Consider the following 12,413-nt stretch of genomic DNA (forward strand, 5'->3'; position numbering starts at 1 on the left):
CCCATTTCCACCCTCACCTATAAACCACAGGAAGTTACACCCAATTACTTGTTTCAATAACAACGTTCTGAGGTGCCTTCCAGGACCCCATCAAGCAGATGCAATGGTATTTAGTGAGAGTTGTTATTCTGCTGTTCAGGAGATATTTTAGAGATCAACTCCCTCTTATGTTGAAGAACTGAGTAGCTATTAAGTGGGAGGGTTTCCACTTATATTTTTTTAACTGTAGCTCAAAGCTGAAGCCAGTTAGGAATCTACCAATCTGAAGCCAGCGGGATTTCAAGTCTCTCATGCACAAGTTTGGTTTTTTTGTTATTTTTTGTTTTGCTTTTTTTAAGATAAGTGAAAAGCCTAACTGCAGTCCTAGATACATCAATACCTTTTGCCACTTATCTCTGCTGAAAAGCTTCCTACTAATAGAATTCAACGTTTTTCTAGTAGAAGGAAAATCATATACGTAATTATCATATTTCCTGTAGGATGAACATGCTGGGTAGTGCAGGATTTTTCTCATGTGCTTGCCTTTTGGGAATGCTTTCTAAATCAGTAGGTTTTAAAGCCTTTTGCTTTTCACAGGATTTTTATCCCTATCTCAAGTTTCAAGCTCGATTCAGCCTGTGTCTTTTGGGGGATCTAGTGCATCTTCTGAGGCAATTCCCAACTTGTATTCTAGAGCTGTAGACAAGTGGGTTTAGTTTTAGTCTCATAATTATCAAGAGAAACTTTAGCACTTTGAACATCTCTGTGCTTTAAGTGCTCCTCAGTCACAGCACATTCAAGCAAACACACTTGATGTTCCTTTGGCAAAGGCGGCACGTGGGGTATTTGCAACAGGCTGTTCCCATCAAACAGTAGTCTCTGTTTTTTTAACAGTTCGGCTGTGAAGGTGCTGGCATATCATACTCTTCTCTTTTAGATACCTGAGAGGAAAAGAGAGAGAGAGAAAATGCATTGAAGTAACAGAGAATCCTGCAAAAATTAAACCCAGATTCTAACGTGCTAGTTGAATAGCTGAAAAGTGTTGCAATGAAAGCTTTTCTGATAGAAAATGGCAATTGCTATTTATTTTTTCTTTACATTTCCTGACCTCTTTGATTCAAAGTGATTATCAGATGGTCATTTGCTAACAGATCCACAGCTCAGATAGATAGACTCTCACTGCTTTTGACCTCAGGACATAAACATATATGTTCAGAAATACCAGTGCATTTCTAACTTGTGTGTGTTGTGCATTCTGAGCTACAGTCAGAACAACTCACACCATTTATGAGAAGTGAAATTTAAAGGGACATTAAGAATTTGGGAATTTAGAATTTAAAATTAAGAATTTAATCTAGTTTAAATGCTATGAAACCTAAGTAGTACCACACTATGTGCTGCATTTATACCTTCCAAGGAAATACGTAACAGCGAGTACTGAGGAATCAGTTGAAGGCTCAGAAAAGAAACAAAGTAAAAAGAAGTGACCCTGGGGATCTGAATTTGCTGGAAAGATGGCCCTACCTGTATGTAGTCAGTATTTATTCTGGAATCTTTAACAGCAAGAGCTCACCTGGGTATGCAGGCTATAGAAAGGATTATAAATCCCACCCAGTTTCACTTCACAGTGTTCTAACTGAGCTCTGCCACACAAATGCATTCAGCAATTTGGACAATGCCTAACCGTAAATATTCTCCTGGACTCAGAGTGACTCCACTCATTTTACCTCGATGTACCTTGCAATTGTCTGTTGAATCTCCTGTTCTTCTTCTTCATTTATTCTGTGCAGAATGGACTCCAAAAAGGGAAGATGAAATTGAATATACTGAGCAACCTTTCAAGGAGACGACAAGAAATGCCCATTAGTGAGTGTGCCAACTGGGAAGAATACTGTGAACTATTAGAGTTTCTGATATACGTACATCACTGCTAATCTCTTCCACATCCCTGTCCATGAGAAAAAACTTGGCAATCTTCTCCGAGGGCCCCTGCAAGAGTCTGTGCAGTAAGGGAATGTCTCCACTCCTCAGCTGCTTCTTTTCTGGGATTCAAAGCAAACACTGTGATGTACAGAACATACAACAGTGCCTCTAGATACCTCATGCAATCCGTAGTCTTTTGTCTTGACAAAGATCCCATATTTGATTGATGTGCAATTATTAGATACCTCACAAGCCTCTAGGATGTATTTGCAGGACGATGTGACACCTAACTTACCTTATGCTTTTTGAAAGAAATTGGTAGATGCAACACAAAGAAGTTGCAATTCAGGCAGCCAAGTAAGCATTTGAGAGACTGATCCCAGGCCCATCAGCTTGACCATCACTCCCTAAACAAAAAAAATCTACTTCATAATTTTCAAACATCATTTCAACTTTGTACTTTGATATTTAAGGTAGAAGCCCATCAGTTCTCTCTCCCGTTCTCTCAGGTGTTCCTTTTAATGAAGATAAAATTTATTCTTTCCTGAAGGAACAGAGTAGACTGTGTCATGAAAGTGCATGTTTTCCACTGAGAAGTGAGTACTTTAACTAGGCCTCTGCCAGCCAGGGCTGTCACCCAAAACTGCTAGTTAAACTACCCCCTAACACTACCAGTGGGAACCTGGCATCCCATGGTTGCAGCGTGGCTGTGCAGAACAGAAGTCAGAGCAGAAGAGTATCTTAAATACTTTAAGGCCTTGAAATGCAGGACAAACAAAGGCCTGTTGAGCTGAACCAATCACACTGGCAGCACACTGAGATTGCCCACAACACAACTCCTCAGGTTTTCCTCTCCATCAGAGGAGAACACATCTCTTTATGGGTTTCCAGAAAAGCCAGAATGCCACACTGAGGTCTGAACAAGGACAGATGCCCTTGATGAATCCCGTCACTCCAAGTTAAGCAGCCCATACTTACCTCCAGACGCGTGGATAATGTAAAGTGCAAATTCCTGTGGGCTGTTTTCTATCTGTTCAACACAAAACAAACAAACAAACAAAAAGTCCGTTCAGACTGGCTAATACACCTTCCTAGCATTTCCCTGCCAGCAGACATTCTCTGTGCTTCTCAACTGAGATATTTAAATCCAAGTTTGAAACTGGGATCCTGTCTGTAGGAAAGTTAAAACATACGGGGTTTGGGTAAGATAGAAATGCTGCCATGTTCCTTGTCCTTGTACCCCACCACCTGACCATTGCTTACATTACTATATTGCCCACATCAATCTTGACAGTCTTCTTTCCTTGGAACATCCTGAACTTCTCCATACAACTTCCTTTTCAGGTGACTCGCATATTGGCCAAGCACATGACCATTAGGGTAAAAACCTGTGCTCTCTTCCTAGCCACTTGCCTGCACACCCACATGCAGAAAACAGCAGTCCTTTTGAACACCTATTTTGCAACTTACTCTTATCTCTGCTTTGTAATTCCATTCCTTACGTTACTATTCATACAAGTCAAGGTTTCCTTTTAGTATTACACTACCAAGTCTTACTAACCTAACCCTATGAAGTCATTCTCCAACAGCAAAGTCCCTAAATAAGTTAAGTGGAGAATTATCAAAAACTGTGTAGAATAAATATATTCGAGAAACACAGAGCACCAATGGTAAATAAATTTGTGACTAGCTATCATCATGTTAATGGGAGATGGTACCAAAGAAACTCAAAGGGAGGAGAAAAAAAAAAAAGGTGATTTCAGACAGTATGGCAGGAGAAACACAGAGCACCGATGGTAAATAAATTTGTGACTAACTATCATCATATTAATGGGAGATGGTACCAAAGAAACTCAAAAGGGAGGAGAAAAAAAAAAGGTGATTTCAGACAGTATGGCACTAATCTCGATTCTGTGTGCCTGGATCTACCAGAACACGTATCCCAGCTACTCGGACTGAAAGATAAATCCCTTTGTTTTTTAAAGCCAACTACAATTACCAGCGCCCGTCACTAGAGGGAAGCAGGGCCATGTGCATTAAATGAACGTTATTCCTCCACGCTGGGCAGTTTTCCTCTGAGTTTATAGAGAAGCAGTTCTGTGGTTCTTCCTTCACTGCACCCTATACACCAAATGTACCTCTTCCAGAATCAAACAGCCGTGAAACATTTGTAAAATAAAACTCAACCCATTCCTTTTGAAGTGGCCTGGGTGGTTTTTTTCTATGCTTTATCCCCTGCACTATCCCCTCCCAATCATTTCCAGCCTTTCACACAGCACTGGTGTGACACGTTTGAGTTAACATTTCTGCAGCAGGGCTGCACATGCTTCTGCAAACATGCAGAGTTACCTTAAACTTCCGCAGCAATTGTTCTATCACTTGTCTTGTTCTCATCTGGCTGTTAATTCTTATTTTGGTTTCTGATCCAAAAGCTGGAGTGAAAACTGATGTCTAGGAAGAAAAACAGCAGCATGAGTATGAGAACTGCTGCACTCAGTGGCAGGATTCAAAAGGATTGTCCTGGTTTTTACTACTATAGGGTTAATTTTCTTCTTAGTAGCTAGAAAGCGCTGGGTTTTGGTTTCAGTGAGGACTGTTATGAGAACACTGTTGATAACTACAAGGACACTGTGCTTGGGCAGTTTCTAAGGACAGGAAAAGTGCAGTAGTCAGTAAAACCCAGAACTGGCAGTTGGTTGTGCCAGTGACATATTCCAGATCATATTACGTGATGTTTAGTATATGAACCAGAGCTGACCAGAAAGGGGGGGATTCTCTCGGGAATTGCTTGGGCTCACTTTTCGGGGATTGAAATTTTGGTTTTGAGGTTCCTTATTGCTCCTTCGGGATCGTTATCAGCAGGTGGTGAGCAATTGCACTGTGCATCACTCAATACATATATATATAGTTATCATTATTACTCTTATTATTGTTATTTTTATTTTACTCTAATTATCAGATTGTTCTTATCTCAACCTCCAAGTCTCCTCACCTTTACCCCTCCAATTCTCTCGCCAATTCCCTGGGAGGCTGCGAGTGGCTGTGTCTTGTTTGGCTGCCAGAGAAGTTAAACTTCACAAGGATATAAACCAGCACAGCTCTGGGCCAAAGCAAGCTGTCAGGTGTGCTGCTGCTCTTGCCATAAAGCAAAGGGCATGCAGTGTTCTCAGGAGAGCACCCCTGCTATGTAGGACAACCATGGACCCCCACCATGCAGTGGCCATGCACACCTGAAATCCACCTTCTGGAGCAGAACTCCAAAGCAGAGGCCAGGGGCTGAGCCCAAGGCCCAGTGACACCAGACTGGCCATGCTGGGGGGCCAGTGGGGCGTGCTCCTCTGGGCTAAGGAGCTGCAGAGGAGGTCCAGAAGCTTGCTGGACATGTTTCATCTGTCCCACTACCCAGCCTCAGGTGATGAAAGATAAGCATAAACATTCATACCTCATAGTTGTAGAAGTGGCCATTAATTGAAAACCTGTGAGTTTCTACTTCTGTCCTGGCTATGGTGGGGAACTTGGTCCTCTTCCACACAGCCGTGGCATTGCTGACAGCCCTGGGCAAGGTAGCACAGTCATGTTCCTGCTCGCTCCTGGACTTCAGAGTGCGGCTTTCGTAACGTGAATAACCTGGACAAAATAAAACCGCATCAGCATGTTGTAGAGCTGCTCTACTCCCACAGGAGGAAGGTTCTTAGTGGAGAGATTCTTTATTATTATTATTTGGGTGGGTGTGGGGAGTGGGAGAGGAGCAAGGCATAGACAAAGCAGAGCAACAGGCTGCCTGCAGTGGCCAGTTTGCTATTTTGTTCAGTTCCTGGCGATGATTTCTTGGGTGAAAGCCCAGCCCGTTAGCACTCGTCATTGGAAAAGTGATCTGCACAGCTCCATTTTCACTAACCAGTCATACATCGGTGTTTCACTGGCTTGTAGCACAAGTTAAACAGAGACAGCATTCCCTTTACTGGTAGGGAAGGCCTAATGTGTCAAGTTCTTTTTGCAGACACAGAACAAAGAATTTTTAGTGAAGATAGGAGGACAGACACTAACTTTTCTCAAGGTCTGGCTTTTCTTCAGTCGATTTCAATGTCTCCCCACTAATATGATGTAGATCATCGAATTCACCCCAGCGTGTCATTCCCCTGAAAGACCAAACACATTTATAGTTGATTACTCCTCATTAACTCAATGATTTTGATTTATGCTGTAGCCAGGCTTCACGTAATGCATTCCCATCCCTGTTCAAAACTTTATACAACATAACTAACGACTTCAATGTGGTAGTATATGAAACCAGTAATTTTGGTTTATGTCAGAATAAAATTAGTTAGTATGACTAGGGATCCCAAATGTAACACAATCCTATTTAGAGCCTGTTGAACATCAACCAAGAAGTCCCTTAAATAATTTGCAATAATTATCTGTTTTATAGCAATCACATGTAGGATACCAGGCAGGCATACAGAAAACACACCCATATTGTGCTTTAAATAGTCACAGGACACATCATATCTGTTATACAGATGGGGAGATGAAAGATTAAATCACCATATCAGCCCCTTGCGCTATCCAAACCAGTTCCATACAAGATCAGGGAATTCCATCCAGCCTGTTTTAAAACGCAGCTTTCTTTATGCCAGTATTTCCATAATTCATTGCATAAAGTCTCTAGCAGAAAGTCTTTGGCCAGTTACCGCTCTGATTGAGAATAAACCAATTTGTAGGAAAAGATTAAAAATTCATTTCCTATATCTATATATTCAAAACAATATTCAACTAACTCCAGTGAACATGCCAAATGACGTGCTCAGTTGTGTTCCATGCATTTAAAAAGTTCATTTAAGATCAAACAACCGAGCTGCTCTGCATACCTTAAAGCATGTCAGGGCAGCTTCCCATTTCTGTGATCATGAATTAATATTTACTTTAAGATTCAGATCTCCACCAGTCGTAAGCTTTTTAAAAAATAATAGTAAAGCATAACTTGAACTGCCAGACCGGACCCTATGCTCCAGGCCACATGCACCCCATACCTGCAGAACTGCTCAAGATAAACATAGAGAAGCAGATTTGTCTCAGACTCGAGTTCTTCGCTGGTTACTCCTTTCAGGTTACATCCCTTAATTTCAACAGTAAGAGACAGGGAGGAAGACTGTCCCTGACTTGACCAGAATACACAGCTGAAACCATGGTAGGATTGAATCCACAATTCAAACATGTACCACATGTCGTCTAAGACAATGGGTAATTAAAAAAGTGAGCTCTGAAATACAGAATTTATCAGGGAGTCATTCAGGGTAAACAGTGGCTCAGCCTCCCTATTACACATTACTCATCTTCAGCTCATCAGATACAATTTAACATTCACCAAACAAGGCTCAGATAATGGTGTTTAAAACAGAAAGAAGAAATATTCCAAGAACCTACTTCAGTTTTTAAAGACAGGGCAAATCTAGGAGGAGTCAGGTCAGCACAGTGCACTCGGATATGAAGTGTCATAGGCAGGAGCCTGAAGGAACAGCTGATCCGTGGGTATTTCTAAGGTGTTTTTACCTTAGATTTTGCACAGACAAAACCAGTTCTCTGGCTTGAACTTTGCCCTGAGAAGCGAAGGTGTCAAACCTGAAGTACCCGGGCAGGTAAACTGCAATAGCCAATCCCTTAGCACTAACCTACCAGCTTTTTGCTTCATGCTGTAGAAATTGCACGGCCATGAGATCTTTCAGGGGTACCAGCATTATTCCGTGTACAGATACACATGTGAGGGTTTTGTCAATTTTTATATACGTACATTTCCCAGTACTTGCATGGGAATGGTCAGTATAGACAAAAACAGCCTCCTTCACCTTCTCATCTGTTCTTAAGCCGAAAGCCAAAGATGCAAGATACTACTAAGATGCATCTTTCTGCCCAGCAGAAGCTGTTGAGCTATGCAAGTGACCACCACAGCTTTTGGGGAATCTGGGATCTATAACCAGCCCCATCCATTGCAGCCACCTACATGATCTGTCTTGAAATACCAGCTTTCCTCCTTCTTATGGAAAGTTAATACATTACCTTTTACTGGGGAACAAACCCACATTCTCAGTTGACTTCAAGGTTACAAAACAAGGTATCTGCTTCTCATCCTGAATTTTTAATTGGATAGGATGTCTGACTCCCCAAAATATTGACAAGATTCCTTCAATAAATGGTTTGCTTCCTTCTCGCTGGAAAAAAAGAAAGGAGTAAGGAGGGCTGCATAATAATCAAGTCATAATAATTGATTTCCCCTCAAATTAACAGGAATATGATGAAATCACTGAGGTCGACACAGCCCTGGAACAGGTCACCTAGAGAGGCTGTGTAATCTCCATATTTCCAAAGCAGCTAGTTAAAGCTGCAGCTCATCTGATCTTCTGTCAGCATTAGTCTGACTTTGTCCAGGAGGTTTCCCAAACAACATGTCCATAATTCCATACAGTTACAATTCCAATCCTATCTGTTCTACTCGGATGGCTAGCTCTTCTGAAATCAGGCTGCTAAGAAGGTGGTAAAGGGGAAGAACGACTGCTGGTCAAGGAGGAAGAGCAGTTAATGAATGGTCCTTGTTGATGCAGGGCACTGTATCATTCCAAAACATCTTTCCAATCCCCATTCTTGCTGGCATAGAACTCTGTCACTGCAGAATGAGCTGGCACAGAGAAGTGGGGACTGGACATTTTCAGACCGTTTTTGCCCATAATTGCTCTCATCCTTTTGATTCTTGATATCAGCAAAACAACAGAAAGGCAACTTGTGAAGGAGAAGGAAGTTCAGATCCCTAAATCAGGGACTTTGTGGTATGAGAGACATGATTCATGCCTTCATTCATCCATCCTTCAGCTCCACACACCCTTCTGGTCTCCACGGAGGATGCATTCCCAGGGCTACACTTAGGAGCATCTTCTCTGCACTAAAGGTTCACATTTGAGGAGACAGCGGTAGTCCCTGCTTGACCAGAGTGACAGCAGTCCTGCCATTCCACACTGGGGATTTGAGCTGAAGGGGCTGGAGGGGAACATGGCACCCCACAGAAATATTTGCTGTGTTACTCCCTCCCGGCTAACAGCTTGAGAGATCAACCCAAAGAATGATTTCCTGTGACATGCTAAGGAGTAGGATGGCAAGGAGGTCACACTGGTAAAAATCTGAAACTCCCACTAGTCTGAACATACCTCTTCTCCTCACAGCACTGTTTCTGCCACATGCTGTGGTGTTTTTATTCCAGTGATGTATTCCATCCAATATACCAACACAGAACAGGTATCCTACACCGTTCAGTCTGGACACATGAAACACGAGTGCCCGCTAGTGCTTTTCCTATTATTACACTGTGCTCTTTGTATTATTTTTACATAGATCCTTACCTGAGTATGTGACAGTTGCAGATTTTCTTGATCTGAATAGTAAGAGTTGTAAGTCTTCAGAAGAGACCTGAGCTGCTCTCTAGAATAAAAGAATCATTTTTAAACATCTCTATCCCAGTAAAATCCGGGTGCTAAGAGGTAGGCTGACACCCTGTACCTGTGTTACCCACAACTTCTTTGTGCAGGTTTGTTAATGATTAATACATCATTTTCCGGAAGTAAAATTCTGTCAGGATACTGGGTTGCTTATAAGCAACTTCTTTAAAGACCCGATATGCAGAGCAAATTAATTAGTCACAGTCTGATGTGATGTTAATAACACTGCCCTAGAATAACTTGTACTTTGGACTTCTGTTATAGCCATGAGTGGGAAGCAAACAGGAACAACACTCCCATGCTCCAGTGTGGGATTTATTTTAGTTAGGTTAAAATTTGTTTTCCCAGCATGATGGTTTCCATTGGGTTTTTATATTATTATTTTTTTCAGATACCCTTCTTACCCCAAAATATCTACAGTATGCCTAGAGGAAACACTTCAGTTCCCTTCTGCTTGAAAAGCAACAGCTTCGCACTAAGTCTTTACTCAGAGGAGAAAGGATGGAGGTGAAGCTCTGCCAACAAGCAAGGATTATAAACCTGCTCATCATCTGGGATTTCAAACAGAAATTCATGATGCACTTAAAAAAAAATAAAATAAGTAGCATAACATTCTGCTTTGAAAACACTGTGTTTGGGCAGAAAGGCAATATGAGGCACAGTGATGTTAATGATGTTCAGAAGTAAATATTTAAGAACTACCATTGGAGATAACTATGCCTGTCTTCATCCTTGATCAAGTCAGAACACTGCAGGAGAAGAAGGTTTCAGAAAGTGTTTCAAATGTGATGGCATTTCAAAATAAGTAAATTAGAGCTACCACACATGCTGGTTTCTAAGCCACAGCCACCTCCTCCTCCCTTTGGCAACTTTGTCTGGAAAGAAAGAACTTTAGCTACTGGATTTTAACTCTGGGATTTCCAAGCCTCCTGGGAAATCTCATAAAGTCATGGTCAGTGCAAACGCCGCTCCCACCTGAGCCAGCAGCAGCGTGCCACAGACAGCCCACATCACTGACGTGCCCAAACAGCCACTGTAAACAGGTAAGGAGCAATAAAGGTTGCACAAACACAGGGTGGGGGACAATTGCTTTGGCACCGGCGCTGTGGAAAAGCATCTTCCGGTTACTGCTGAGATCTACACAGGAATATCCTCTTCAGAGCAAGGCTGCTCAAAGGACAGCTCAAGGCTGAATCTGGTCCAAGCACTCTGCTTTCATAGCACTGCTTTTCAAGAAGGATACACACCAAGCTGACAGAGTCCAAAGAAGAGCAGGGGGAGTGGATAAGTGGCATGAACCATGAAGATAAAGAGCAAGTGGCAGCTCAGGACTGAAAAAAGACAGAATTAAATGATACATATTTCAGGACCACCAAGAATGAAACTCTTCTCCATACCAATTACACAGCAAAGATTATTTAGATTGTAATTTAACAAGACAATTTCCATCAGGAGAGACAATTAAGCATGGGAAACAACTCCATGGAAGCATATGAATTAAGCATATGACTGCCCCCTTCCTGGAAGTGTTCAAGGCCAGGCTGGATGAGGCTTTGAGCAACCTGGTCTAGTGGAAGGTGACCCTGCTGATGGCAGGGGGGTTGGAACTGGATGAGCTTGAAGGTCCCTTCCAACCCAAACCATTTTGTGATTCTGTGATTCCTCATGGACAATTGTTAAGGATCAACTAAGATGACTATCAATCAAGATGGTTTAGTGTACTCTCTTGCAGTGGAGAGTGAAGACACCAAGTTTGTTTCCAAATAGTGTCTGTTATTTCCATGTTTCTGTGAAGTATGAGGTATTACAACAGCTGAACCACGGGCAAAACAGCATGTGCAAACTCTTCTCACAGTAAGCTCCACAAAGACCTATTGAAACTATGCAAGACCCACATATGACCAAAAGTACTATTACAACTTCTACACCAATGGTAAGTAAAAAAAACCTAAAAAAATCCCCACCCCAAACTCAAGAATTCACTTCTAGCACCATCACTGAAGAACAAGTCACACATGGGAATGACACTCAGCAGAAATTATGGTTTAATATTGCAGCAGTCAAGAGTTCACCAAGAACATCAAAGAAATAACATCGGAGGTGCAGGAACACATCGACCAAGATTATATAACCAATATTACCCACCACCTCCAGTGAAATATACATTTGGAGAGGAACTTTACAGTACAGCCTTGGGGCATTACAAACACTGGCATGAAGAGTTTCAGTAAAATTCAGAACAGTTGTTTTCCTGTAACAGTCACAACACACCTGCGTCCCAGAACACAAGGACAGTGGTACCCTTATCAAGATCCCCTAGGAACAGGATCAGCCTGTCCACCACTGCAAAGCAGCTCAGAAGGATACTTTCAGGGTGAAACTGGTATTATTTCATAGCATATCTCTCTGAACAGATTGTGACTCAAGTTACTCAAACTGTTTAAATGAGTATGTCAACTTAAAAAAATAAAGAAGTCAATGTTGCTCAGGGGATCTCACCTGAGGTGTTAAGAAACTCCAAGAAATCACTGCAAGAGAATAGGAAAAGAATAGATTGTGCAAAGAAACACAAATACTTTTGGTTGGAAACTACTACGTATGATTTTAAGTGCAGCAATTAGACAACAAAAGTACCTTCTAGGACTGTTGTAGTTTTACTCCAGCAGTGTACACCCTCTTCTGTGGCTTATAATGCACACACTCTTCTTCCACCTTCAGCCTCCCCTGCCTACAGGTGCTCTGAGAGCTCAAAGCATGTGTCTTACACAGGATTGTGTTTCTCAGTCACCTGAGAAACATTTATATCTACCATTTATACATATCCAAAGCATCTGGACAACATGGCATCTCTGAAGAATGCTAGGCAGAACTGTAGCATGATAGGAGTCTCTACAAGGAATAAAGACCTGTATCACCTGCTTCTTCCTTTGGGGTGAGGCCAGCAGATACCTGACACTGTGATGGAGCAAAGGGTCCGAGTGGGATTGATGGGCACTGCTGCCCAAGAGCCTGACACAGAGTCTGGTCAGC

At 42.0% G+C, this 12,413-nt stretch overlaps 1 protein-coding gene across 1 annotated transcript in view; it reads right to left on the bottom strand.

Annotated features, from left to right (window-relative positions):
- Positions 1-844: 844 nt before the first annotated feature.
- RASSF6 (Ras association domain family member 6) overlaps positions 845-12,413 on the bottom strand; it is a 19,509-nt gene continuing 7,940 nt past the window's right edge. The window contains exons 4-12 of the mRNA XM_010169851.1: positions 9,288-9,366; positions 7,957-8,108; positions 5,950-6,041; positions 5,345-5,529; positions 4,252-4,353; positions 2,881-2,932; positions 1,903-2,021; positions 1,717-1,814; positions 845-920 (exon numbers count right to left, since the gene is read on the bottom strand). Of these exons, the coding sequence (XP_010168153.1) occupies positions 845-920; positions 1,717-1,814; positions 1,903-2,021; positions 2,881-2,932; positions 4,252-4,353; positions 5,345-5,529; positions 5,950-6,041; positions 7,957-8,108; positions 9,288-9,366 (955 nt within the window). The remainder of the gene's footprint in view (positions 921-1,716; positions 1,815-1,902; positions 2,022-2,880; positions 2,933-4,251; positions 4,354-5,344; positions 5,530-5,949; positions 6,042-7,956; positions 8,109-9,287; positions 9,367-12,413) is intronic.

This window comes from Antrostomus carolinensis, unplaced genomic scaffold (genome assembly GCF_000700745.2).
Source record: "Antrostomus carolinensis isolate BGI_N321 unplaced genomic scaffold, ASM70074v2 scaffold11406, whole genome shotgun sequence".
NCBI classification, from domain to species: Eukaryota; Metazoa; Chordata; class Aves; order Caprimulgiformes; family Caprimulgidae; genus Antrostomus; species Antrostomus carolinensis.